This window comes from Populus nigra, chromosome 1, assembly GCF_951802175.1.
Source record: "Populus nigra chromosome 1, ddPopNigr1.1, whole genome shotgun sequence".
In the NCBI taxonomy this organism is placed as follows: domain Eukaryota; kingdom Viridiplantae; phylum Streptophyta; class Magnoliopsida; order Malpighiales; family Salicaceae; genus Populus; species Populus nigra.
In genome coordinates, this window is record NC_084852.1 from 18,792,864 (window position 1) to 18,818,630 (window position 25,767).

Sequence of the window (25,767 nt, forward strand, 5' to 3'; positions counted from 1 at the left end):
GGCTCTATAAATAACACCGACCCAGCTGCAAGAAAGGGGGCGAGAAAAAAACCAAAAGAGGGGGGAAGAGACCCGAAAGAGGGAGAAAAAAACGAAAAAAACAGAGGAGAGAAAGGGAAGACCGAAAAAAAAAAAGAGAAAAAAAAAAAAAAAAAAAAACAGACCGAGAGAAGAGAGGGAAGGGAAGAAAGAAAAAAGACTGAAACATTGAAAGAGCAAAGGAAGAGTTGAAAACTTGAGGGAAACCAAACCGGGGAGGGTCACTGGAAAATACCGAAAAACAGAGCACCGCCGCTGCTGCCTGGAGCCGCCGTCCGTGAGCCACGACACCGCCACCGGCCTCCGCCGCAGCACCGCCAACGAAGCCGACAGACCAGCAACGCTCCGCCACAGCCCCGCCAGGTAACCTTTCTTCCCCTATATCTATAGCATTTTTTTCCTTCTCTGCATGCAGAACGAATAGCGTTCTGCATGCAGGGGTGGGGGGAAATTAATTCCCCCCGCCCGGTTTAGGCTGCTGGGCCAGGCGGATCCTGGCCCAGCCATCTCTTCTGGGCCGGGCCTGGCCCAGAAGAGGATAATTGTGCGGGCCGAGATCGGCCCAATCCATTTTGGGCCGAAATCGGCCCAATCCATTTTAAGGCTGAGTCCGGCCCAACCCAGTTGGTTGGGCCGGACCAGCCCAGCCCGTTTAATATTATATATTATATATTATTTTGTTTTAGATTATTTATATATAGATATATATAAAAAAAATTTACCAAAATTCTTCAAAAATTATTTCAGAAAATATGTGTTTTTTCTATAATTTTATTATTGTACTTTGATCAATTTTGGTTTGTATTTTTTATGTTATAGAAATACAAATTCGGTTTTAAAATACCCGGTCTTCGTCAAAACATCAAAGATTTTCAAAATAAAAATGTCTTTTGCTTTCAAAAATTTCCTAAATATTTTTAAAAAATATTGTTGATTTTTCTGCATTTTTATCAAAAGTGGATTAATATTTGGTTATATTTTTATACCGTAAGAATATCAACCCAGTATTAAAATATCCGATTTACGTCAAAACATCAAAAAAAATGTTTTGTTTTAAAATACGGCCTAGTCTCTCCAATATATATATATAAATATTACAACATCATATTTTTCATACAACAAAGAAAATTTCAAAACGATATATGTATTAGCATGCATTTTGACTTTAATAACCAGTTTATTCAAGCCATGAGAACTAGGCCAATATTTCAAAAATTCTAAAAAATCTTTTTGTTTTATTTTTTAGATATGGGATTATGAATTTATACACAAAACTTTTTCCTGATATTAAATATGTTTTTTTTGTCATAGACATTAGCACGGTTAGGTTTTACCCGATAAGATAAGGACCTCCTTATTGAGGAGGACTTTTCTTGAACCATAGATGGACCAACAACTAGGAAACACAACGGGACCTTGATTTTATCAGACAAACAAACAAAGCAGCTTACCCTAGGTAGGGCGTATTTGGGGTGCTAATACCTTCCCTTTACGCAACCAGTCCCCGTGCCCGATCTCTGAGACCAGTTAGGGTTCCTAGTGACCAAAATACTAGGTGGCGACTCCCACACCATTTTTTTATTGCTAAGAGACAAAGAACTCCTTGTCTCTCCATATTTACCAGATAGATATATCCCCCCATACACACACCCCTGAGGGAGGACGATCGTCGCGACGTCGCGCACCCCGCGACAGAATGGCGACTCCACTGGGGACCTTGTGGACTAAGCTTTGTTTTTGTCTGATTTGTTTTTGTTTTCGTGTGTTTATTGTTAAATATAGAACTCTCTCATGCGTATATGCTTTAAATATTTTTACACATATTTTTACACATATTGTTCATGCATTATATAGAACTGTCTCATGCATCACATACTTTGATTATTGAGAGCACACACAAACTTTAAGTTAAGTGGGGGACTAGCAGCTTACCTTACGACTGTTAGTCAAGGTTTAAGTTTGTGTAAACCCCAACTCTTCGCTGAGTGCTTAGACTGGCAATAGTTGGTACATGTGCCATCTCGTTGCCTACAAGCCCCCATATTGCCTCCACGAGGGCAATCACTGGGACAGCAAGAGACCCTTTTTTAGAGACCCTGTTTAAGTTTGTGTAAACCCCAACTCTTCGCTGAGTGCTTAGACTGGCAATAGTTGGTACATGTGCCATCTCGTTGCCTACAAGCCCCCATATTGCCTCCACGAGGGCAATCACTGGGACAGCAAGAGACCCTTTTTTAGAGACTGAATAGCCAACCTACCCTCATCAAGCACAAAAGAATTAGAATCGGCTATATGGTGTATGCTCCACAAAATATATTTTTGCATAAGACAAAACCTAACCATAAGGCATTTGGTTTTCAGGTCTTTTCAGCTCACATTACATATGCATCATGCATTGTTCTTTATCATACATTCATTTACATTTTTCCACGCATTTACATTTTTCCACGCACACCAGATCGTGAAACATAGGTCCCACCTCCAAAATCCACAACACCCGGTCTAGAGCGAGAATGGAGAACGAAGAAAGAGCCCACTTAGAGTCACATTATCAAACCGAGTTGGAGTCTGTAAAAAATGAAGTTTCTCGGCTGACCGATTTACTTGAGCAGCTTCTAAGAGCTAAGAATGGGGAGGGAACATCAGCACAACAGCCTGAAGGAGCGCCAACAGCTCACATCCCTCAAGCATCTCAAAACCTGGGGGCAAACTCGGCCAATGAACAACATTTTGTGCCTATCACCCCTATCCAGCCAACTCACGCTCCAATCACTGTGGACTTAACAACGGAGGGAGTCCCGGATAATAGGCCTACCAGTTTGATGGACCATGACAAGCTGTTTGCTTTGGAAGAAAGATTAAGGGCAGTTGAGGGTAATGACTGGTTTGACCCTATACGAGCAGCCGAAGTATGTTTGGTACCAAACATTGTGGTGCCAAAAGATTTTCGGATACCAGAATTCATTAAGTATACTGGTTTGGAATGCCCAAACACTCACCTTCGATCCTACTGCAACAAAATGGCGGAAGTAATCCATGATGATAAATTGCTCATCTATTTCTTTCAAGATAGCCTAGCAGGATCCGCTTTGAGCTGGTACATGAGGTTAGACAGTGTCAGGATCAGGAGCTGGAGAGACTTGGTGGAGGCTTTCCTTAAGCAGTACAAGTTTAATATGGAAATCGCTCCTGATCGAACAAGTCTAATGTCAATGGAGAAAAGGAGCCAAGAGTCGGTAAGGGCCTATGCGCAAAGGTGGAGGGATGAGGCAATGCATGTCCAACCCCCTTTGATAGAAACGGAGATGGTGACCTTGTTTGCCAATACCTTCAAAGCACCATATTATGAGCACCTAATGGGTAGCTCATCTCAGCATTTCTACGATGCGGTACGCATAGCTGAAAGAATAGAGCAAGGGATTAAAGCTGGACGTATAGTTGAGCCATTGGAGGCGAAGGGTTTTATTGGAAGAAAAATGGAAGGTCACATTTACGACTTTGAAGGTGGGTCCAAGGGCAATATAGTGGATTCACTCAACCCACAAATACCTACCTCTCATGTTGCCCACATAAACTTTAACAAACCATTTTCCTCTAATCGAGCAAATAACCAGTCAAACAACCAAAACAACTACCAAAGACCAAATACAAGGTACATTGCAGAACAACTACCGCCATTACCCATGCCTTTGAAGGAAATGTATGCCAAACTACTGAGCATTGGACAAATAGCTCCTATCCCTACATTACCACTACAACCACCATTCCCCATCTGGTATAAGCCCGAGTTGACTTGCGAGTACCATGCTGGTATTCCCGGACATTGTCTTGAAACGTGCTACGCTTTCAAGAACATGTTGTTGAAGCTCATCAAGATAGGATGGGTGTCGTTTGAAGACACACCCAATATCAATTCAAATCCATTGCCTGGTCATGACAAAAGTAATAGGGGATAAAGGGTTGGAAAACCTTGGTCAAGAATCGTCAATAATGAAGAAGGCGAGATCGAAGGAGAAGACGAGGAAACGCAAGTGGGGAAGGAAGATGAAGCATTGCCTCGGTTGACTTTCCAGAACGGGTTGACCCAATAACTTCTCGTAGTTTTCAAAATGTAAAACAACTTTATTTGCCTTAGCATGTTTTTGTCATTTGCTTTTGTCATTACTTTTATTTTCTCTATTTAGCAATCAGGGCTCATGTTTTCAGCCAGTTTTTATGTTTGTCTTTGAGCCTACCTTTTTTTTAATAAATGATGAGATTATGCACTTTTTGAACAAGTTTGAGTGGTTATATCATAAAATGGTTTAATATGAAATTTAAGAAAAGCTAACCCTGAAGTACATCCCTACCTCTGATAGCGTAATGAATGGATAAATGATTAAGTGGTCACTTTATAATCATCTGTAATTGTCTTTATCGACCATAACAATGTGCATTTTGAAAAAAAAAAATCATCATTATCCCTTCACGCACTAAAAAAGGTTTATCATTGGCTCAATGAATAAAAGCCCAGACTAGGATCACACCCCTACACTAGGGGCAAAACGAGTTGTTTTTTTGAAAAGTTTTACGTGTTTAAAATTGGTGGGAAGCCCATAGCTTTGAAAATCAAGCTAAAGCATTTGACAAAAGCATGACAAAGAGGCAAATACAAGTCATACATTTTGAGAAAAGGACTACTAGAAGAAAGTCAAAGACTTCTTCTCCAAGAATATGATAGGCAACACGAGAGATGAATTCAGCATACGACTTCAAAAGTAAAGTTCATGTTAAGAGGGAGTCTCATGAACTAGAAGAAGAGGATGGGGCCTATGTTTCAAAACCAGGTACGAATGCATGCATTGCATCTAATCATAAATCATTGCATGTATGTTTTTTTTGGATCGTTACAGAAGGAGATCTTAGCGCATTCCAACAAGATTATGGACAAAGAAAGAATCATTGAGTTGATTCTAGAACAACAAGAAGATAAGATAATGGTTTTCAAACCATGCCAGCAGGAAGAACGACATCGATAGCATTCGGTAAAAAGGAATCGCCAAATGGGATTCCAAGTTGTTAAGATCGCTAGAAGGGATCTCGTATTTCGATGGAGGTCGCCAGAAGGGACCTTAAATTTCAGCTTTTGTATAAAAGGAATCGCCAGATGGGATTCCAAGTTGTTTGGATAAAGGAGATCGCAAGAAGGGATCTTGTATTTCGATGAAGGTCGCCAGAAGGAACTTCATGTTTTAGCTGAGGTAAAAGGAATTGCCCGATGGGATTTCAAGTTATTTGAGATCACCAAAAAGGATCTCGTACTTCGACATTCATCAAGGAAGGTCGCTAGAAGGGACCTCGTATTGAAACTATTTCTTAGAAAAGCATGGAGTTTACTAAGAATTCTTCCCCTTGGGTAGGTCACCCATACAATGAGACCATTATTTTTCTTGGGTTAGTCACCCATACAATGAGACCATCATTTTTCTTGGGTTAGTCACCCATACAATGAGACCATCATTTTCTTGGGTTCGTCACCCATACAATGAGACCATCATTTTTTTTGGGTAGGTCACCCATACAATGAGACCATTATTTTTCTTGGGTTCGTCACCCATACAATGAGACCATCATTTTTCTTGGGTTAGTCACCCATACAATGAGACCATCATTTTTCTTGGGTAGGTCACCCATACAATGAGACCATCATTTTTCCTGGGTAGGTCACCCATACAATGAGACCATTCTTCATTTTTTTACCTGGGTAGGTCACCCATAATAATGAGACCACTCTTTCCTTTTCCCATTCGGGCAGGTCACCCGTCATAATGAGACCACACACGTGTTTTTGTATTTGGTTATGGGTAAAGGAATCGCCAGATGAGATTCCAAGTTTTTGGGGTTAAAGGAGATCACCAGAAGGGATCTCGAGATGACTAAATTTTGATCATAGTTTTTGGGTTAAGGAGGATTGTTGTAAGGACAAAGTTTCAGAGCAATCGAGCTCCGGCTAAATCAGTTTCGGGAGCTCAGTTTTGGTTTATCTTTATAAAACTTACTGCGCAGAACCTCTGCTCCATAAGCTTTATAAAGAGGGGGCATCTGTTGTAACCCTTTTTTGGGTCCCCAAATAAATGAAATAAAATAAATAGCCAAAGGAGGTTAGAAAAATAACAGGAGGCAGAAGCGCTCAGCAAATGGTCAGAAAAATCAGTCAAGGAGGTTAAAAATACAAAGATTGGATTTTTGACAGTATATTCTTGAAGGATGAGAGCCCTGTTGAGAAGGAAAATTTGAATTGGAGGAGAAAAGCCCAAATTTCGATGTTTTTGGATTTAATTGGATTTTTTAAATGATTTTATAGGGGATTTGATTGCAAGAAAAATTGATTTTTAAGTCAATTTGGGCTTTAATTGGAAGAAATTTAAGTTCTGGGGCCAAAATATATTTTTTAGGAATTTATTAAGTCAAATCAGGGGCTTAATTGCATAAATATTGAAGTTTAAGGGCCAATTAGGGACTTAATTGAAGAAATCCGAAACCAGGGACCAAATTGAAGAAGGCGCGTAAGTATAGGGGCTGGAATTATTTGATTCAGGGGCCTAATTGAAGAAATTGGAAGTTATTTGATCAATTAAGGGCTCAATTGCATAATTCAGAGGCCAAGGACCAAAGTGAAAAACGCGGCCAAATATAGGGACGGGGTTCGAATTCGGCAGGGATGCAATTGAAAGGATAAAAGATGATTGAGGGCTGCTTTGTAAATTGACGCGTTTTGGCGTTTTGCAGGTTTTAAATGAAACGGCGCGTTTTCTCCAAAACGACGCCGTTTCATCCGTTCAAAAAAAAAAAAAAAACGGTGTCGTTTTGAACGACACTGTTCATCTTTCTTCTTCCCCCCGAAACAGACAGCGGGGAAGAGGGAAAACGGTGCTTTTTTTTGAATTTTTGCCGGCCCCCTCTCTTTCTCTCGCCTGGAGCCCACCGACCGAACACAATGGCCGACCACCCACCGCGCACCACCCGCCGAACCTCGACAGCCGCGCCCATGGCCGACCAGCCGGCTGTTACCCATGAGAGCCGAAAAAGAGCCACTCACTTGGCTCTATAAATAACACCGACCCAGCTGCAAGAAAGGGGGCGAGAAAAAAACCAAAAGAGGGGGGAAGAGACCCGAAAGAGGGAGAAAAAAACGAAAAAAACAGAGGAGAGAAAGGGAAGACCGAAAAAAAAAAAGAGAAAAAAAAAAAAAAAAAAAAACAGACCGAGAGAAGAGAGGGAAGGGAAGAAAGAAAAAAGACTGAAACATTGAAAGAGCAAAGGAAGAGTTGAAAACTTGAGGGAAACCAAACCGGGGAGGGTCACTGGAAAATACCGAAAAACAGAGCACCGCCGCTGCTGCCTGGAGCCGCCGTCCGTGAGCCACGACACCGCCACCGGCCTCCGCCGCAGCACCGCCAACGAAGCCGACAGACCAGCAACGCTCCGCCACAGCCCCGCCAGGTAACCTTTCTTCCCCTATATCTATAGCATTTTTTTCCTTCTCTGCATGCAGAACGAATAGCGTTCTGCATGCAGGGGTGGGGGGAAATTAATTCCCCCCGCCCGGTTTAGGCTGCTGGGCCAGGCGGATCCTGGCCCAGCCATCTCTTCTGGGCCGGGCCTGGCCCAGAAGAGGATAATTGTGCGGGCCGAGATCGGCCCAATCCATTTTGGGCCGAAATCGGCCCAATCCATTTTAAGGCTGAGTCCGGCCCAACCCAGTTGGTTGGGCCGGACCAGCCCAGCCCGTTTAATATTATATATTATATATTATTTTGTTTTAGATTATTTATATATAGATATATATAAAAAAAATTTACCAAAATTCTTCAAAAATTATTTCAGAAAATATGTGTTTTTTCTATAATTTTATTATTGTACTTTGATCAATTTTGGTTTGTATTTTTTATGTTATAGAAATACAAATTCGGTTTTAAAATACCCGGTCTTCGTCAAAACATCAAAGATTTTCAAAATAAAAATGTCTTTTGCTTTCAAAAATTTCCTAAATATTTTTAAAAAATATTGTTGATTTTTCTGCATTTTTATCAAAAGTGGATTAATATTTGGTTATATTTTTATACCGTAAGAATATCAACCCAGTATTAAAATATCCGATTTACGTCAAAACATCAAAAAAAATGTTTTGTTTTAAAATACGGCCTAGTCTCTCCAATATATATATATAAATATTACAACATCATATTTTTCATACAACAAAGAAAATTTCAAAACGATATATGTATTAGCATGCATTTTGACTTTAATAACCAGTTTATTCAAGCCATGAGAACTAGGCCAATATTTCAAAAATTCTAAAAAATCTTTTTGTTTTATTTTTTAGATATGGGATTATGAATTTATACACAAAACTTTTTCCTGATATTAAATATGTTTTTTTTGTCATAGACATTAGCACGGTTAGGTTTTACCCGATAAGATAAGGACCTCCTTATTGAGGAGGACTTTTCTTGAACCATAGATGGACCAACAACTAGGAAACACAACGGGACCTTGATTTTATCAGACAAACAAACAAAGCAGCTTACCCTAGGTAGGGCGTATTTGGGGTGCTAATACCTTCCCTTTACGCAACCAGTCCCCGTGCCCGATCTCTGAGACCAGTTAGGGTTCCTAGTGACCAAAATACTAGGTGGCGACTCCCACATCATTTTTTTATTGCTAAGAGACAAAGAACTCCTTGTCTCTCCATATTTACCAGATAGATATATCCCCCCATACACACACCCCTGAGGGAGGACGATCGTCGCGACGTCGCGCACCCCGCGACAATCTCTACACTAAACTGGTGGCACGCTTCTTCATAAGCATCCTGGTCAAAAAAAATTCCACTAAACTCTTCGGAATCACCCAAGTAAAGAATGAATCTACCAGGGCATATCTTAAATGATTCAATGAAGAAATGCTTAAAGTTGAAGATTTGATGGAACCAGTAGCTTCAAAAGCCCTCATCAACGGAGTTATGGAGAAAATTTTATGGAGAGAGTTATAGACTCTGCTAGATAGAAGATTATTGACAATAAAAATAACCATGAAAAACCACATACGGGTTGAAAAGGTGAGTACACTACATCATGGTCCTTCATGTTTTACTAGAGACAAACAAGAAGAAAGCTTCCCTAGACAAGGTCGATCAACCAAGTGAGACTACTATATTAAAAGAGATAATAACTATAAGAAGGATCAGAGGAATCCAACCAGGGAACTTTCAAATTATCATGAAGTACATGCTTATCCTCTAAACACCTTCCTCACCGAAGTCTTGGCAGTCATACAAGGCAGAATTTGTCAGGTATCCATCACCCATGAAGTCTCCTCCAAATACACGTACGACGAAAAAGTATTGTGTGTTTCATAAAAACAAGGGATATGATATAGAAGATTGCTATGTACTAAAAAAAGAAAACGTGATTATAATTTAATCTTTCATGTTTGAAATATTGATAAATTAGTCCCTAGAATCTTATCAATCTTTCTTTTATTAAAACATGTCGGTTCTTTTAAGTTCCAAAAGTGTCCTTTAACAATTTAAATTTCTTTCTCTCTCTCTCTCTCTATATATATATATATATATATTGTTAGAATTGATTGTTGTATTGTTAGAATAAATTTTAGTTTTTCTCTAGATACTCTCTCTCTCTCTCTCTCTCTCTCTCTATATATATATATATATATATATATATATATATTTAAAACATTAAAGATTAAATTACAATAACAATCAAGGTCAGGAACTACAAAACTCAGTGAAAATGATCTCATATTTGAGCTGTATTACTAAATATAGGCACATGATTCGATGATTTATGGATTAGAAATTTAGCAAATTTTCTTTAATATGAAGCCTGGACATTTAAAAATAAACATAATCATTTATTTTTTCCAGTTTTGTATTCCTAATGAGTATAAATTATGCAATAATTTGTGTGAGTAGCAAGTTCATGTTGGAACGAATATGGGGTGAGACGATGGACAATCCAAACCAAGCAGATACGCAACTAACCTGAAAGAAATGGGGTTGACAATTGGCTAATGAAGATGTAGTAGAATTGTGAACGAAAATTACAAAAGAATAGTGGGTGATTATGGTGATTACGAGCAATGACTAGTTGTGAGAGAATATGGCAAGATCATGGAAGCATGGATGGAAAAACTTGGGGCATGGTTGGAAGTACTCTTAATGCCACCAAGTTCATGGGAACATGAAAGCAAACTACCTACTAACTTGTTGGAAGAGAGGGTCACTATCTAAGAAATTTTGTTTAGGGGGGAATTTAAAAACAATATTCTAGGGGAGAAAAGGTTAAAATTTGCTAGTTTTAGAGTTAAAAGTTAAGGTTATTCAAGGGAGTGATATGGAAAAAAAAAACCTTACAAGGGTTGGGGCCACTGTCAGCCCTATTTATGTTTATGGGAAACATGAGAGAAAACTGCCCAAGCATTTGCTAGAAATTGGAAAGAAGTTTTCTTTGCAACTTCCATGTTTATTCTCTAGCTGAAAATAAGTTATGTAGCATGTAAGTTTTGTGAATAAGTAGATTTTTTTTCATAGTACATATGATCAGGATTAAGTATATCTTTTAAGTTAATAAAAGAATGGGATAAAGTTCTTGTAATATTGTTGAAGTATTGTTGAGTATTTTGTATCCTTTTTTTATTTGTGTATTTTTACTTATTTACAACTAGTAAGAATGTAAAAAGCCTATTAGAAACACTTAGTTGTCAAAGAAATAGATTGAAAATGTGAGAAATAAATGGCCTAAAAAAAATTAAAATTTGAGCAAGAAATTTTGCCAAAACAAAAAATGTAAGTTAGGTCAAGGAGGCTATGAGAGTTTTCTAAGAGTCAGCACCATGTCGCACTTGCAAAATACAATTCCTCAAATATAAATTTCACCAGGAAGATTTCTTCATATTTTATCATCAGGCTTGCTTTGGAGTATGAACTTATGAACTTTGGGCCCAAAAACAGGCTAGGAGACTATAGCCTAATATGTCTAAAACATATAGAAAAATCAATCCATTAAGCCCAAAACTATGGACCAATTTTCATTTTGCCGATAATCCAATAACACCAAACCACCTGCAAATCACGTGAATTAGGGTTTTGCAATGGGTTTAACACTTCTATCCTTTCTTCTTCTATCACCATGTGAGAGTGTTTCCCTTTCGACAAAGTTGAAAAACCCTCACCACTATCATCACCAAAAACCCTATCATGGAATGAATCAAAACCCTAAAATAACCCTAAACCTAAACCTAATCCTAAACCATGATCATCTCCAAGCCCTTTTCTTCAAAAACCCTCCTTTCACTCACTTCAAAAAACCCATCTTCTTCACCATTATTTCCATATTCAATTTTCATCTCGCACTTCTCAACATCATCACTAGCACCTCATCACTCCTACTCTCATTCGCTTTCCGACTCGAAAAATGTTAGGGTTTCAGTGTGGTGGGATATTGAGAATTGCAATGTGCCAAGTGGGGTTAATGTTTTTAGAGTGGCTCAAGCTATTACTGCAGCTCTTAGGGGTAATGGGATTAAAGGGCCTGTTCAAATTACAGCTTTTGGTGATGTTTCGCAACTTTCAAGGGCTAACCAGGAAGCACTTTCTTCGACTGGGATCAACTTGGCGCACATTCCTAATGGTTTTTTCTTTGATCATCTTGGATCTTTTTTTATTAAATTTTCTGGATTTTGTGTATTTTTTTATTAACTGTTGGTAGTTTTCTTGTGGGGTATGTGAAAAGAATTGGAATTGGGTATTGATTAAGTTGGTGAATCGATGGAAACGTTAATGGATATTTGTGTTTGGTCAAACTGATAGTGAATATTCTTGTTTAATTTTGGTCTTTTATTAAATAAAGTTTCCAGCTTTTTGTGAGTTTTTGGTAAGTGGATTTCTTTTTCTTTCAAGTGAAAAGTTTGAGTTGAGTATTAGAGTTATGCCTGTTTTTATTTGATGAAAAATGTGTCATAAATCAAAAGGGAAAAAATTAATTGGTATTATGTTGCTGAATGTGTTACTGGGATATGATTTTATGAGTTTCTGCAAATACCGACAAAGAAAAATGCTATATGGTGTGTTGTGGAAAAGCTAATGCCGTTTGCGTTGAGGAAATTGCAGGTTCATTAGAATTGTTAGAATGGCTGAGAGTGTAGGATTGTTTGATCTTAAAGAAAATACCTTGATGGCCTGAAATTTACTCAGTTTTCTAATGGCTCTACCGCTTTTGCAAAATTTCTGGTTATGCAGGTGGAAAGAACAGTGCTGACAGGTCTCTTCTCGTTGATCTTATGTGTTGGGTTTCCCAAAATCCGCCACCTGCCCATCTTTTTCTGATTTCTGGTGATAGGGACTTTGCAAATGTTCTACACCGTTTGAGGATGAACAACTACAATATATTGCTTGCTGCTAAAGATACTGCCCCTGGTGTTCTCTGCAGTGCTGCAAGCATCATGTGGCAGTGGGATTCTCTGGTCAAAGGGGAAAACCTATCTGGAAAGCATTTTAACCAACCCCCTGATGGTCCCTTTGCCTCTTGGTATGTCCATTATAAGGGACCACTAGAAGACCCCTTTGCAGTTGTTGAGCAACCAACATGTTTGAAGGTCAAGGATAAACCTGAGGGTAGTTCAGAGTCTGCAGTTCGTCCAATTCCGAAAGCAGTTATGAAGCAGCTTTGTCACATTTTGAGTTCATGTCCAAAAGGAATGTCAATTACTGACCTTCAAAGCGAGTTGGCAAAAAGTAGTGTGCCTGTTGATAAAGACTTGTATGGATATAAAGAGTTCTCCCGCTTTCTTTTATCCATGCCACATATATTGAGGCTCAAGAGTGATGGTGATGGTCGATTTGTTGTACATTGTGCCACTACAAAAGATCCTGAACCATTTCAGCTCAATCCGTGCAAGTCTACACCTACTGCTGTTGACAATGGAAGGCAACACATTACCAGGTCTTCAAAGTCAAATGGTGAGGACATTTCTGCTTCTGGGTCTGTGGATGGGAAGTTGTCATTGCCTTCTTCTCCTAAGCCAAATTTAAAAGCGCCCCCAACAATTATGCACCAACCCTCTCTTGCTGAGAAGTCTGTCAAAATGAATATTCAACAACCTCCAAAACAAATGGTACAGCCCCAGCCTTCAAAACAAATGGAACAACCCCCTGCAGTTGCTGAAAAGGCAGAAACGGTTAATGCAAAGATGATTGAGGATCATCTGCCTGCTGTGAAAGAACATGTTTCTTCAACTGAAGCGGGCTTTTTTAGGAAATTATGGAGAAGATTGTTTGGTGGCAAGGTTGATGATTCAGAATTGAAAAGCGAGAATGTTCTGGTGGAATCTTTTGGAGAAAACTTGGTGAAGAAAAATGAGAACACTTTGGCAGAACATGATCGTTCTGGTGAGAGCCCACAAAAGAATATTGAGAAAAAAAGCATGGATTCTACATCTCAGGTTGATGATCCAGTGGATCCCACTGTGGAAACAACTCGGGAGAATAAAACTGCTACAAGTTCTGAACCACATGCTAAAATATTGAGGAAAAGTCCAGGTTTGTTTAACCAGATATTGGATTGGTGTAAATTTGGGGGAGATAGTGCAGTTGCATCAAATGATCAACCTACTGTAATACATGGGCACATGAAGAGTGATGTGAGGAAACCTGAAGTTTTTTCTGAGGATTTGTTTTGGAGAGAAATGGAATCTTTTATTGTCATGAAGAGAGGATCACTTGTTATCTCACAATCCAGGACCAGGTTTATGAATTTTACTTGTTTTATTGTTCTATTTTTACAGTTCTAGTAATGGTAGCTAATTAACTACTTTAGTTTTTTTGTCATCCAGTGGTTCAATTTCTTTCTTTACCAAAGTGAGGAGGTTAAATATAAAACCAGAAACCCACATACAGTAAGACCTGAAAGGTATCAGGAAAAGCATATCAAACTCCTTATATCCCTCTTCTCCAAAAATTACTTTTTGCAAAATAATTATTCTTGTTGCTTGCTATTTTGACTTTTTTTTATTCATCCAACAAAACTTTCCATCTTTATAAGACTCAGAAAACTTGCTAGGTTATCTAGTGAAATCTACTTTGTTTTTGTCAGGTCAACTTGCTAGGTTATCTCGTGAAATCTACTTTGTTTTTGTCAGGTCCTGTTCTTATAGAAGTTGAAATCCTTAAACAGGTTAGGTTTTTTTTTTCTTTCAATTTTCTAGAAAGGGTTGATTTTTAGAGGTTGATGAAATGTTTTAATCTTAATACGTGAATAACCTTAAAAAGGAAAAAAAAAAGGTTGCAAAATTACATCTCTTGATCTGATGCTTTTGCACCTCAGTGAGAGACTTGTTTTGCAAGCATTTCAGTATCCTGCACTTCCTTTTGCTTGCCGGTGTTGGTGGGTTGCTAAGGTGGCATCTATGTGGCTGATATGCCATGTCAGAACCACATAAGAGATGCATCAATACCACATTAGCCACTTCATTACCACATGTTCAAAAACTTTCTGCATTGACTTGAAAAGTATCAAAGAACATGACAAGCTTTTCTTTGCACTGTTTTTTTCATTTATATAGGATATTGGCAAGTTCAAACAGGTGTATCAAACCTAAATAACGAACAATTGCACATAATATTTTCAGTGTTCACTATTCACTTTTGTAATATTATTGGAAATGTATCTGTGTTCCTCTCATAACTGTAAGTTTTAAATTTTAAAATTTAATGATGAGGATTTGAGTTAGCTCGTTTTCATTTGTTGCATATTTTTTTCAGAAAAGTTAATCATACTTTGATTATAGACAAAACTCTAAGGACATTGGAGCAACACGTTCTAAAATAGTCATCAAGTGCAAAAATTCCAAACCACATGATGCATTCTGCATTTTCCCTGAAATTTATCAATTTTCCTTTTCATTTGGCATCAATTTTTTATTCTTTGAACTCTCATGAGCTTGGTACAGTAGTATGCTAATATTGATTTTTATTTCTAGAACATGTAGAAAAAGTAAAACTGCAGTTGCAGCCAGTGTCATATGTTAATACTTCTGTTGTCTGTGATTTGTCAGGGAACAGTTAGCGCAAAATCTGCAAAAGGAAGGACCTTTGGTTCTTAGATCTCTGAGTGAAAGTGATGTCCTTCAACTGGTGGATATGATAATATCGGAGAAGAAATGGGTAGAAGAATGTCCATCTGAAGCTTTCCCTTTCAAGCTCTCTTGGTTTGTTGCACAGAGTACTGTGGGTGATTCTCGTGCTTCAAATGGACTGAGTTCTATATTTATGAGCGCCCTGTCAGAGTCTAACTTGCGGAGACAACCAGGACATGGAGATAAAAAGAGTCAGAGCATTTCTCACACTGGAGTGTCCTCACCTGTCTCTGTTAAAAACCCTTCTGAAAGGTCTAGGAGTGAGATACTAGGTGACTGTCAAAAGCTTGTCAAAGAGATATTGAAGGAATTTCCTGGAGGATATAATATGGACGCATTTAGAAAGCTGTTCCTTGAGAGGTATGGCTATAACCTTGATGCCAAAAAGCTCGGTTACCCCAAGTTGGCATCCTTCCTTCAGATAATGCCTGGGGTGAAAATAGAATCCAATCTTATCATTCCTTGCAATGAAATGGCTAAACGTTCAAGCACAGGCAGAGCTGTTCTTGATAATACAAGTTCAGAAAGTGAGTTCTTTGATGCATCAAAGAAGGATGATGAATTGGACTCTACATGGGAAGAACTTGGTCCTGTTGACAACATGGGTTCTGGAAAAATGGCAATACAATCAGCAATAGGGATGAAAAGAAGAGGTGAAAGAATGAGGCAACCATATCCTGAATATGAATCTCCTCTCTCAGATGATGAATATTCAGATTCAGAAGAGTCTGGTGTAGTAACTCGTCCTGGAGGGCAGGCAAAGCCTGGATTTATTGATGAAAACAGCTCACTACTGCAAATGCTTGATTCATGGGATGACAGTAAAGAAGGTGACGATAAGAATCAGCCAGAAAATCTGGAAAGTGTGCTTGATTCTTTCACAAATGGTTTGAGGTCATCTTATTCATCCAGACTAGGCACGAAGATCAAAACTTCACAAAGACCTCAAAAGAGCTATTCTTTTGTTGCAGATCCTGTAGAGAACAAAACAGAGCCGCTAGTTGATGGCATATTAGTTAGCTTGAAGAAACCAAATGAGTCTAGGGTGGAAGGTTGATAGGTCTTAAGAAGTAAATGCAACCAAGGTCTTCCTGTGGAGTGTTAGCAAAGGTGAGATTCCTTTTTTCAGTATTTAGCCGCGAATTCTAGACACTCCCTGGATTTGTTAATGCTTTAGCTCCATTTTTCAGCAAGTGTTTTATTACCAAGGTTGGATAACTGATGCCCCAGAGATGATCAATTATTTTTTGTGCTCGCGGGAAATAATTATAGGTGGGGAGATAATACCTTTGAATCACCTTTAATGTATATATCTATTTTATATACTAAGCTTGCACAGATGTAATCTACATGCAAGGAACCTTGAGGCTTTCTCCTATTGACGCGGTCAGTATATATGGTTTTGTTCCAGATTGAGAATTGAGATGGCTACCATCAATATACTTTTGCTTTATAGATCTTTTGTTAATGAGGAATTATTCCCATCCACACTAGATAAATCTCCGGTCAAAGTCTATGCTTGTGTCCCGTTAGTTTCATTTGCTTTTATATTTGCGTTCCTTGTTTTTCTTTCCAGGTCGATTAACAGGGTTTCACCTATGATTTTCTTCTACCTAACTATCTGTTAATTGTTGGTAAATATTCTTCTTTCTCCTTGTGCTTTGATGAAGTAGCTTGGTTTCTCCGATTCAACTCCTTAATGAGCATCTATCACATATGGTAAAGATCGTATCAGATTTTTCATGTTTCAACGTGCTTGCCATACCAGTAAAGGTGGGTTAGATTACCTTGGTAGCTTAAGCACCCTTTAACCAAGGGCCAAAGACCTTGTTAACAGATCAGCTCCATGCATGTGGATAGACTAGTTAGGACCAATCTATAATCACTCAGTTCAATGGCCAATACAGTAGGAGAGCAGTGGTCTTCTCCTGTCTTGTAGTTGTTGTGTTGCACTGAGTAATAACAGTCGATGAGTGGAAGTGACGAGGCAAAAATTGACAGTATTGATAAAAGTTAAACTAAGTTGGCTTGATAGATTACAAGTTAGGAAGGTTAATCTAAATTAATAATTTTAATTTCTTAAAAAAAATCAAATTGATATCATTTAAAAAAATAATAATAAATTGAACATGATTTTGACTGAATTGATTGGATTGTTGTTGATCTAATTAGGTTAAACTAGTTTGATTTAAGTTAATTTTTCTTTAGCGTCCTGCCAAGCTGGTTGTAATAACTACGTAATTGATTTGTTTTCAAATGATGAAAGCAGCAGGAAAGATGTAAAAACAGCCATATTCAGTGCTTTCTGTGCCCTGCTCCTGTTGTTTTACATGTTTTTTGCAATCAATCAGCATCAACGAGCACAATAAAGAACTATTCCTAAAAAGTCTCTGTCATCAAACATTATCCAAAAGACTCAATTTAATTTTCTTTACATATTAGTAACATTGCTAGATTTTGATGAGTGGGAGTCTAGTCAATTTAATCCTCTTCAAAATTGAAAAAAAAAATGAAAAATAAGCATTATTACCTCATGCTCTACTGTATACAATAGTTGAAGTGGTATTGATGAAAAAGAAACGAGTAAATTATTCATTAATCCCTCGATTCTAAACATGATTATAATTTAATCCTTTGTGTTTGAATAATCAATAACTCGGTCCCTCAACTCTTATTAACGGTTCTTTTCAATTCCAAATGTGCCCTTTAACAATTTAAATTTCTATTAAGAAATATATATAGTGAGGATCCAGAGAAAAAACAAAACTTTTTTATTTTAACAATACAATACTCCATGAGAGTTAAAGGATTAAATTATAGATTTTCAAACATGAAGGATTAAGTTACAATAATAATCAAGATCCAAGGACTTAAAGATTCAACAAAAATAATCCTGTATTCGAACCTAGGTATACGATTCATGGACTAGCAATTTAGAAATATTTTCATGCATTTAAAGTATTCCTAATGAGTATAAAGTCTCAAAGTCGGATCCCATAATTTTATTTTATTTTGAAAAAGATGGGGAATTTCATGTTCTTCAATTTTTGGATATATATTATTGTGAAAAAAAAGATAATATCATGACTTTTTTTCCTTCTTTCTAATCATACCCATGTTTTTGGTAAATTACGAGGTTGCCGCGTATCATAAGCTTGATGACCTTATTTGATGGACAGCCTGTTAAGGCAACTTGACTAAGATCAACCCTGTCATTACAAGCTTGGTGACTTTACTTGGTGGCTGGGAAACAGCTATGAAGCCTTAACTTTTCTGCTAAAAAACAGTTAAAAAAAGAAGAAAAAACCAATTCATATAACAGATTTTCAAAAAAGGAATTGAAACCCACCAAAGCATAGCAGTCCAGGTGTTGAAGGAAAGCAGTCTCCAACAAGAGCAATGGGTAGCCTGTTAAGGCAATTTGACTAGCATCCCCCCATCCATTCTTTTTCCAGAAACCCATTAATAATAGGATAATGGCTGGTGCAAACCTTCCCTCCCCCGTCATCAACAACCTAATCCCCACCATCTTGGACCTACCAAAGTCCTTGACCTTTAATTATCATTATCATAAGTAAGCATTTGGATTTGGTCATTGTATCATCTAGGAGATGTAAGCAATTTCCTTGTTAAGCTCAAGATAATGATGGAAGAATCTAGACAAACCTTAGAAAAACTTTATCTATGCCTAAAAAACAAAGTCCAACTAGGCCAACTAGTGTCATCACTCACATGGCAGTTTGTCGATGAGAACCACAACAGTAGTCTATTTTCTTGTGAGCTCCCTGAAGGGTTCTTTCTATGATGGGGGATGAGGGCAAATTAAGGAAGATTGCTTTCCTTTTGTTTTCAAATGAGAACCTCAAAAACCTATTTTCCAATGAGCTATATTAAGGGTTTTTTCTTATCATAAGAAAAAAATTAGAGGTTTTCCCCTCTTAAAGAAACAATATAAAAGGATAAAATGGACTCCGGCTTTCCAGTGCCCCCCACAGGTCCTCAGATTTCAAGTATGGAGGTCATTGCGTGATCTCTTTGCCAAAAATCACCAGTGCCTCCCTTGATGAGAACCACCACCTCTGTTCTTTGCAAAGAAGGTATTCTTATTCTTGGGTTTCGGTATCTCGTGAATGTCCATCACTTGAATTGTTCTTTGTTTTTTGGCTTCACAAAGCAAAGCAGCATGACACCAATTACCAATGAGTAACATTGTACAATGTGAACTTCAGAAAACCAAATTCACACAGAAAACAAGGAACAGAAATCAAACCATTTTCAGCTTCCTTATAATTCGCTTGAAGCCTTTTACTTGCCGAGGCAAACTTTTGATCAGCATCAAATTTGTTCTCTTTCGGTTGTTCTCTTTGTCTCTACAAAAACATAGATATCAAGTCCTTGAAAAAAATCAGTGAAATGGTGATCTCAATGACTGTGTGATCTTCAGAACAGGTAAACTATATAAATTTGCTATTTGGGATGCTCTTGTTCTGCTTCTTTTAGGCAAACATAAATGCATAAGCTTGATACCTGTACATTGTGAGGAGCAGATGAAGATGCAGGAACTGATTTTTTAATAGGTTTGGTCAGAGCTTCATTTCGAAGAGGAACCAGTTTTGGTTTTCTTTCTGGTTCAGAATTATTCCTGTCTGATCCAGAACTCCCATCTACATAAGACATTAGCAAATAGAAGGGCAACAGACAACAGATTAATCAAAGGCAAAAGGTCAATGAAATATAAACCAAATCCAACTTTGAAACCGATTCTTCACTCACTGTGAGGATTGGGAGAGTATGCAAAATCAGGAACCTGAAAAAACAGAATCTTAGAAAGGAAACAGAAGGGAGAATTTTTGGCACTTTCAACAACTTTTCAAGGGCACAAGGAAAGATTGTCTTTTACCTGGTGACGGCCATTCTGGGGAATCTTCTGCTGAGGTGAGTCCCCGTAAGCTGCAGAAACATGCTCGTTAACTTCCATTTGTAACTCATTAATCCCTTCAATTTTACTATTCCACTTTATAACCAGTTTTTCCCAGAAAAGAAAATTTGTGAATGATGATGAATGTTACCCATTAAACCAGAGGATGCACGCTCTCCGTGTGGATTCAACCTCACCCAATCATCTACAATTTCTTTCCATTTTCTGGACACAATCACCAAGTCCACAAGAGGAAAAACATTTTCACTGCTACTTCATTCAAGCAGATAATACAAGAAACTGCCAGAAACTCATATTTTCTACAACTTAGTATCTTCAATACCTGACAAGTTGCTTCACTAATCTCTTAACATCATTAGATGGATGCTTTCGCAATCGATTCACATGCCTTCCAATATCAGTCTCCTAAACACCATTAAACAGTAACCAGAAAATTAGCAACAAGAATTCACCAACAAGAACAAACACAGCAACAATAGAAGTTGAAAAATTGTTCAAACAGTCACCTTAAGTGCCTGAAATGTGATATCCATATCTGCTAAACTTTGAAGCAAATCAACCAAAGAATCTTCAGGCTAAACCACAACACAAAAAGAAACCAAAGTCAAACCAAACACCCCCCAACTAAAAAGCAGCAAAAAAAATAAATCAAAACCTGGTCAAGATCTTCAAGCTGTTGCTTGATATCCAAAATCTTCTTCGGCTCGTCATCAAACAACCCTCCAAACGGATCCAATTCCTCATCATCACCATCACCATCACCATTAACGGACCTTGGTGTTACTGGAGAATCTGCATACACCCTTCTCCCTTTCTCTTCTTCATGGCTACTCTCTTTCTCTGCAAGATCCTTCATTCCATTCCCATTAGCAGTATTGTTAATGTCAATATCATCAAAACTCCGGTCCCTACATCTACTACATGAGCTTGATGCTGCAAATAATCTCGCCACAATATCATCTCTCCTTCTCTTCAATTCAGACCCAAAATCCAAAGAAGCCACATCAATTGCTGTATCAATAAAAGTCCAAACGTCAACACCTGAACTCTCCAATATTGATCTAAAATCATCAATATCCATCCTTTCTTGCTCCCCCTCCGTCAAGATCAAACTTTAATTCTTCAAAATTCAAGAAAGTCTTTGTCTTAATATATATTTATATCACTATGCCTGCCAAAAATATAGACAAATGGGCTTTCTTGTTTCTAGTAACAGAAAAAAACTGAACACACCATCAACAGATCTAGACAAGATTAGGATACAAAACAGAAAATTTGGACAAGAAAATAACAAAAAATTTGTTGTAAACAAAACCCATTTTGATCTAAACCTCAAAACTTGTAACAAAAAGTTTCACCAAGATTTTCTTCATCAAATAATGAGCTTTCAAACAACAAAAGCTTGTCTTTTTATCAATGGAAGTGGAAAAAGATTTGAGCTTTAGAAGGAAGAGTTAAACAGAAAGAAAGTTGGGTTGGGTTAGAGGAGAAACTTCTATAGTATTGTTGTGTTTGTTTTTTGAGTTGTGAATGATTAATGGCATAAAGGAATTTCTTTTTTTTTACACTTAAAATAACATGGTTTTAAATTTTAATATTAAAAAAAATAAAGCAAAATTATTAATCTGACCATGCCAATTCCGCTTTTGAACCCTCTATAAAAATGTGATTTATTTAAAAGAATTAATAATTTAATATTTTAATCATTTTAATGCATTCATGTAAAAAATTAAAATATATATATATATATATATATCAGCAAGTAAATTGTTTTAAAAAAAATTATTCTACATTACAATATCAAACATAAATTTAAAAATTAACTTGAATTGATATGTATTAATTAAAATAATATTTTAAAAAAAAAGTTAAATAAGATTTATTGAATCAATTTTTATTTTCTTAAAAATAACCAGCTAAGATTTTAGATCAATTTTTTTATTTGGGCCGTTGAGACAGACTATGATATATTCTTTGAAAAATAAAGATGGTTGTTTTTTTTTTTTTTTCCTCTTATTTTATATCCGTCATTTTGATTTCGGGTTTTGCTGACGTATGCCATTCTATGATCTGGTTCTGGTCTCCTCCTCTTAAAAAAAGCCAACTTTGGTTTGTAGTGGATGGATGGATAGAGAGAGAATTGTGCTTTCTTTTGCTTTCAATAATGATGAACCGGTTTTCACCTTGTACCCATAGGATGGGTGATGCCGCTAGAATCTTCAATACCATTACCTCATTTTTAATTGTTATAAAAAGTAATTTTATATTTCTAATTTTGTTTTAAAATATATAAAATATCTATTTTTATATTTGTATTATATAACACCTAGTTACTAGACCAAATAAATATTTATCATATATGATATTATTAAATTAATACATATTTTAGAATATGTAATAGCAAACTTGATGACACTTCGCTGTAAATCCAACTATTTGAAAAAAAATTATTAAGAGAATTTTTTGCAATATCATTAAATTTAATTAAGCGGTTTGATTTTAAAATCTATCAACTCCATTATATGTTTAGCTTGACTTTTCAATTAAATTGTGTTGGAGCTAATCCAAAGTGAATCAATCAATCTAATGGGTTCAAAGATAACTTTGATGATTGGTAAAAATATGGCATATCTTTTTAAAAAAACTTTATGATGATAATGTTGAATTGGATTGACTTCAGTCACCCTGCAACTTAAATCATGGACTTAAATGAATTTAATAACTTTGTTGTTTTTCAAAATTATTTTTATTTAATTTCATAATAAAAATAAAGGCTTGCAAATCCAAGTATCAATACTAAAAATGATGTTTATTTGAGATCATGATAACCCTATAAAAAGTATGTAAAAATAAACCATAAATTCTATTTCCCAATCAATTCAATATTGAAGAAAAGTGGAATAAAAAAACAATTAAAAAAATTAAAGGACCAAAACATAAATAAAAAAAACATATCAGGTTTGATGGGTAAACTCGCCAAACCCGCGAATCGAGTAACTCGAGTCAACATGTCAAACTCGCAAACCAATAAACTCTATTTGAATTAATAACTTTTTTTTAACTATTTTTTATCTAACTATATGATAACAAAAATAGACAGCCGTAAAATCAAACATTAAATCAATACTGAGATATTTTTTAAAAAAGCTATGATAACTTTATAGAAAAATAAACGAAATAAATTATAAGATTCAATTCTTGATCACTTCAATAATGAAAGATAAAATAAAAAAAATGAATTTTTAAAAAATTAAACTAAACTTTTTTAATAAATAGACTATATTGGATTGCTATGATATTGTTTTTATACCAACTTGATGTTGAGATATTTTTTTAATACCGCGATAACCATATAAAAGATAATTAAAATAAATTATCAGCTTTAAATCTCAATAAAAATATAATATAAAGACTAAGTTAAAAAATCAATAACCAAAGAGAAAAAAAGATGAAAATAAAGAAAACAAAATATAAATTATAATAGTAATTCACAATACTAATAGATGTGAAAAAATAATAATATAGAGTTAAATCACTTTAAAATATTCAATTTCCTCCCCACATCTTTTAGCTTTATACTTAATATATGCACACATAAGCATATAATATAGAGTATATATAGTTAAATCACTTTAAAATATTCAATATCTTTTTAAAAGAAAAAAAGTTGTTATTATTGAATTAATGGATCAATTTTTTTAAATATCAAGTAACGGTATTTAATAAAAAAGATAGTACATAATTAAGCTGGATCAAATGTAATAAATATTATGAGTGAAGTAGTAATAAAAGAGTTCTTAATGGAAAAGAACAATTGGAGAAACAAGCCAGGTATTTCGGTTTGTTCCCACTCATGTCGACGAAAAATGTAAAATGAAATTTGAAATGATATAAAATTATAGTTTTTAAAGCCGGAACAAATTCTATTTTTTTATTTTATAAAAAAATAAATAATAAAATAAAAACCAACAAATTCTAACCTAGCTATTAAAACCCGATCGACCTAGATATCAAATCACCTAGTTGACAAATCAACCTGGTGGAGTGGGGTCAAGTTTTAAAACAGATAAATGGTATTAAAAACATGATCATGATCATGACTGTGTCTCAATCCAGTTGCCTTTTTGTTTGGCACCAAACTAGCTTAATGCTAGTCGGAGTCCAAGCCAAGCTCATAGACTAGAGAGCTCCATCTCATAGTCTAATTAAATGCATCGATCCATCAAACCTTCCATGTTTGATACCATCCTATATATATGAAGAAATCTTCTTTGCTAACGATTTGCCTTTTAATTCAAATTTAAAACATTAATATAGATAGCAAATCCACTTGTATTAATATCTCAAAATTTAAAAAGTTTGGTAAGTTTAATTATGATTAGTTAACTTGCTAGCTGTCTTTGTGTTTGATATTGTGGTTCAACTATATATTATAAAAAAAATAAATTATTTTAGCTTCAAATCAATTTTTTTTTTTTAGATTATTTTAAAGTGCTGATATTAAAAATAAATTTAATATTAGTTTAATGTATTTCAAAGTAAAAAAACACTTTGAAAAACAATATTTACCACACTTTAAAGTGTTTGAAGCACTAATAGAGATTGCTTTTCAAAATGTTTTTTTTGCTTAGAAATATATTTAAATAATCTTTTTACTTATTAAAATTTATGTTTGATCTCAGCATTTTAAAATAATTAAAAATATATATAAAAAAATTAAAATAAAAAAAATTTAAATAGCAAACAAGGCCTCTAAACAGGTAATTAAAATATAATAGATGGAGATAACAGAGACAGCTAAAGAAGATTCTAATTTTTTTTCATTTTTACTTTTTTTTTATGGGGTCATGGTTATATGGGATTAATAATTTGTGCTCCATTGTATTGAATCTGTTTATGTTCATGAAAGGTATATTGAAAAAGTTTATGTAATTTAATATATATTTTGATATATTATTCAGTTCAAGTATAAATCTAAACTAGATAAATCAAAATTTATATAATTTTTATCTACATAGTATTTTTTTATAATGATTAAAAATAATAATAGTCTAAAATAAGTTAAATTTAATCAATTTTGAATTTACTTTGACTAAAAACCCTTGATCTGCCCTTTCTATTTTATATATTATATATTCAATCAAAAATTGAATTTAGAACGTAAATTTCTAATACAATATAGAAAACGATAAGAGATAGATAAAAAATCAAAAAATCAATTAAATTGAAAAAATTAAAAAAAAATAATTGAAAAAATCGAACTATGAAAAAACTAATTAAACTGATTATAATTATTTAAAAACCGACCAGTTTGGTTTTGGTTTTATAAGTTTGAAACCGAAAAAACCGAACCGAACCCAAAAAGAAAAAAAACTGAGCCAAACCAAAACCGATTGGTTTGAATCGGTTTTTGTTCTAAAATAACCAAACCAAACAAAAACCTGTCAGTCTGAACCGGTTTCGGTTTAAAAAAACCGGTTTAATTACTTTTTTTTATAAAAATCAAACCGAACCGAAAATAATCACTCCTAATAAAAGAATATATATATATATATATAATCGTGCATGATCTGGAATCCACTGATTAAAAACTA

The 25,767-nt window shown here is 35.5% G+C and overlaps 2 protein-coding genes across 2 annotated transcripts; one reads left to right on the forward strand and one right to left on the reverse strand.

Annotated features, from left to right (window-relative positions):
* The first annotated feature begins 11,182 nt into the window (after positions 1-11,182).
* On the forward strand, positions 11,183-16,702 carry LOC133668373 (uncharacterized). Its single transcript, XM_062088554.1, has 3 exons — positions 11,183-11,732; positions 12,341-13,844; positions 15,154-16,702. The coding sequence occupies exons 1-3, from the start codon at positions 11,354-11,356 to the stop codon at positions 16,289-16,291; spliced, it is 3,021 nt and encodes a 1,006-aa protein (XP_061944538.1). The 5' UTR covers positions 11,183-11,353; the 3' UTR covers positions 16,292-16,702.
* Positions 16,703-19,056: 2,354 nt separating this feature from the next.
* On the reverse strand, positions 19,057-21,715 carry LOC133680525 (probable mediator of RNA polymerase II transcription subunit 26c). The gene is made up of 9 exons (XM_062103530.1): positions 20,829-21,715; positions 20,680-20,748; positions 20,496-20,578; positions 20,304-20,377; positions 20,135-20,184; positions 20,008-20,041; positions 19,762-19,898; positions 19,505-19,604; positions 19,057-19,398 (listed from the first exon to the last, which is right to left on the reverse strand). The coding sequence occupies exons 1-9, from the start codon at positions 21,252-21,254 to the stop codon at positions 19,280-19,282; spliced, it is 1,092 nt and encodes a 363-aa protein (XP_061959514.1). The 5' UTR covers positions 21,255-21,715; the 3' UTR covers positions 19,057-19,279.
* Positions 21,716-25,767: the final 4,052 nt, after the last annotated feature.

Coding starts and splice junctions, on each gene's coding strand:
- LOC133668373 (XM_062088554.1), top strand. CDS start 11,354: ATGATCATCTCCAAGCCCTTTTCTTCAAAAACCCTCCTTTCACTCACT. Junction 11,733..12,340: donor CTTGGCGCACATTCCTAATG/GTTTTTTCTTTG, acceptor CTGGTTATGCAG/GTGGAAAGAACAGTGCTGAC. Junction 13,845..15,153: donor ATCTCACAATCCAGGACCAG/GTTTATGAATTT, acceptor GTGATTTGTCAG/GGAACAGTTAGCGCAAAATC.
- LOC133680525 (XM_062103530.1), bottom strand. CDS start 21,254: ATGGATATTGATGATTTTAGATCAATATTGGAGAGTTCAGGTGTTGAC. Junction 20,378..20,495: donor TTAGTGAAGCAACTTGTCAG/GTATTGAAGATA, acceptor GATTGTGTCCAG/AAAATGGAAAGAAATTGTAG. Junction 19,399..19,504: donor TTATAAGGAAGCTGAAAATG/GTTTGATTTCTG, acceptor TGCTTTGTGAAG/CCAAAAAACAAAGAACAATT.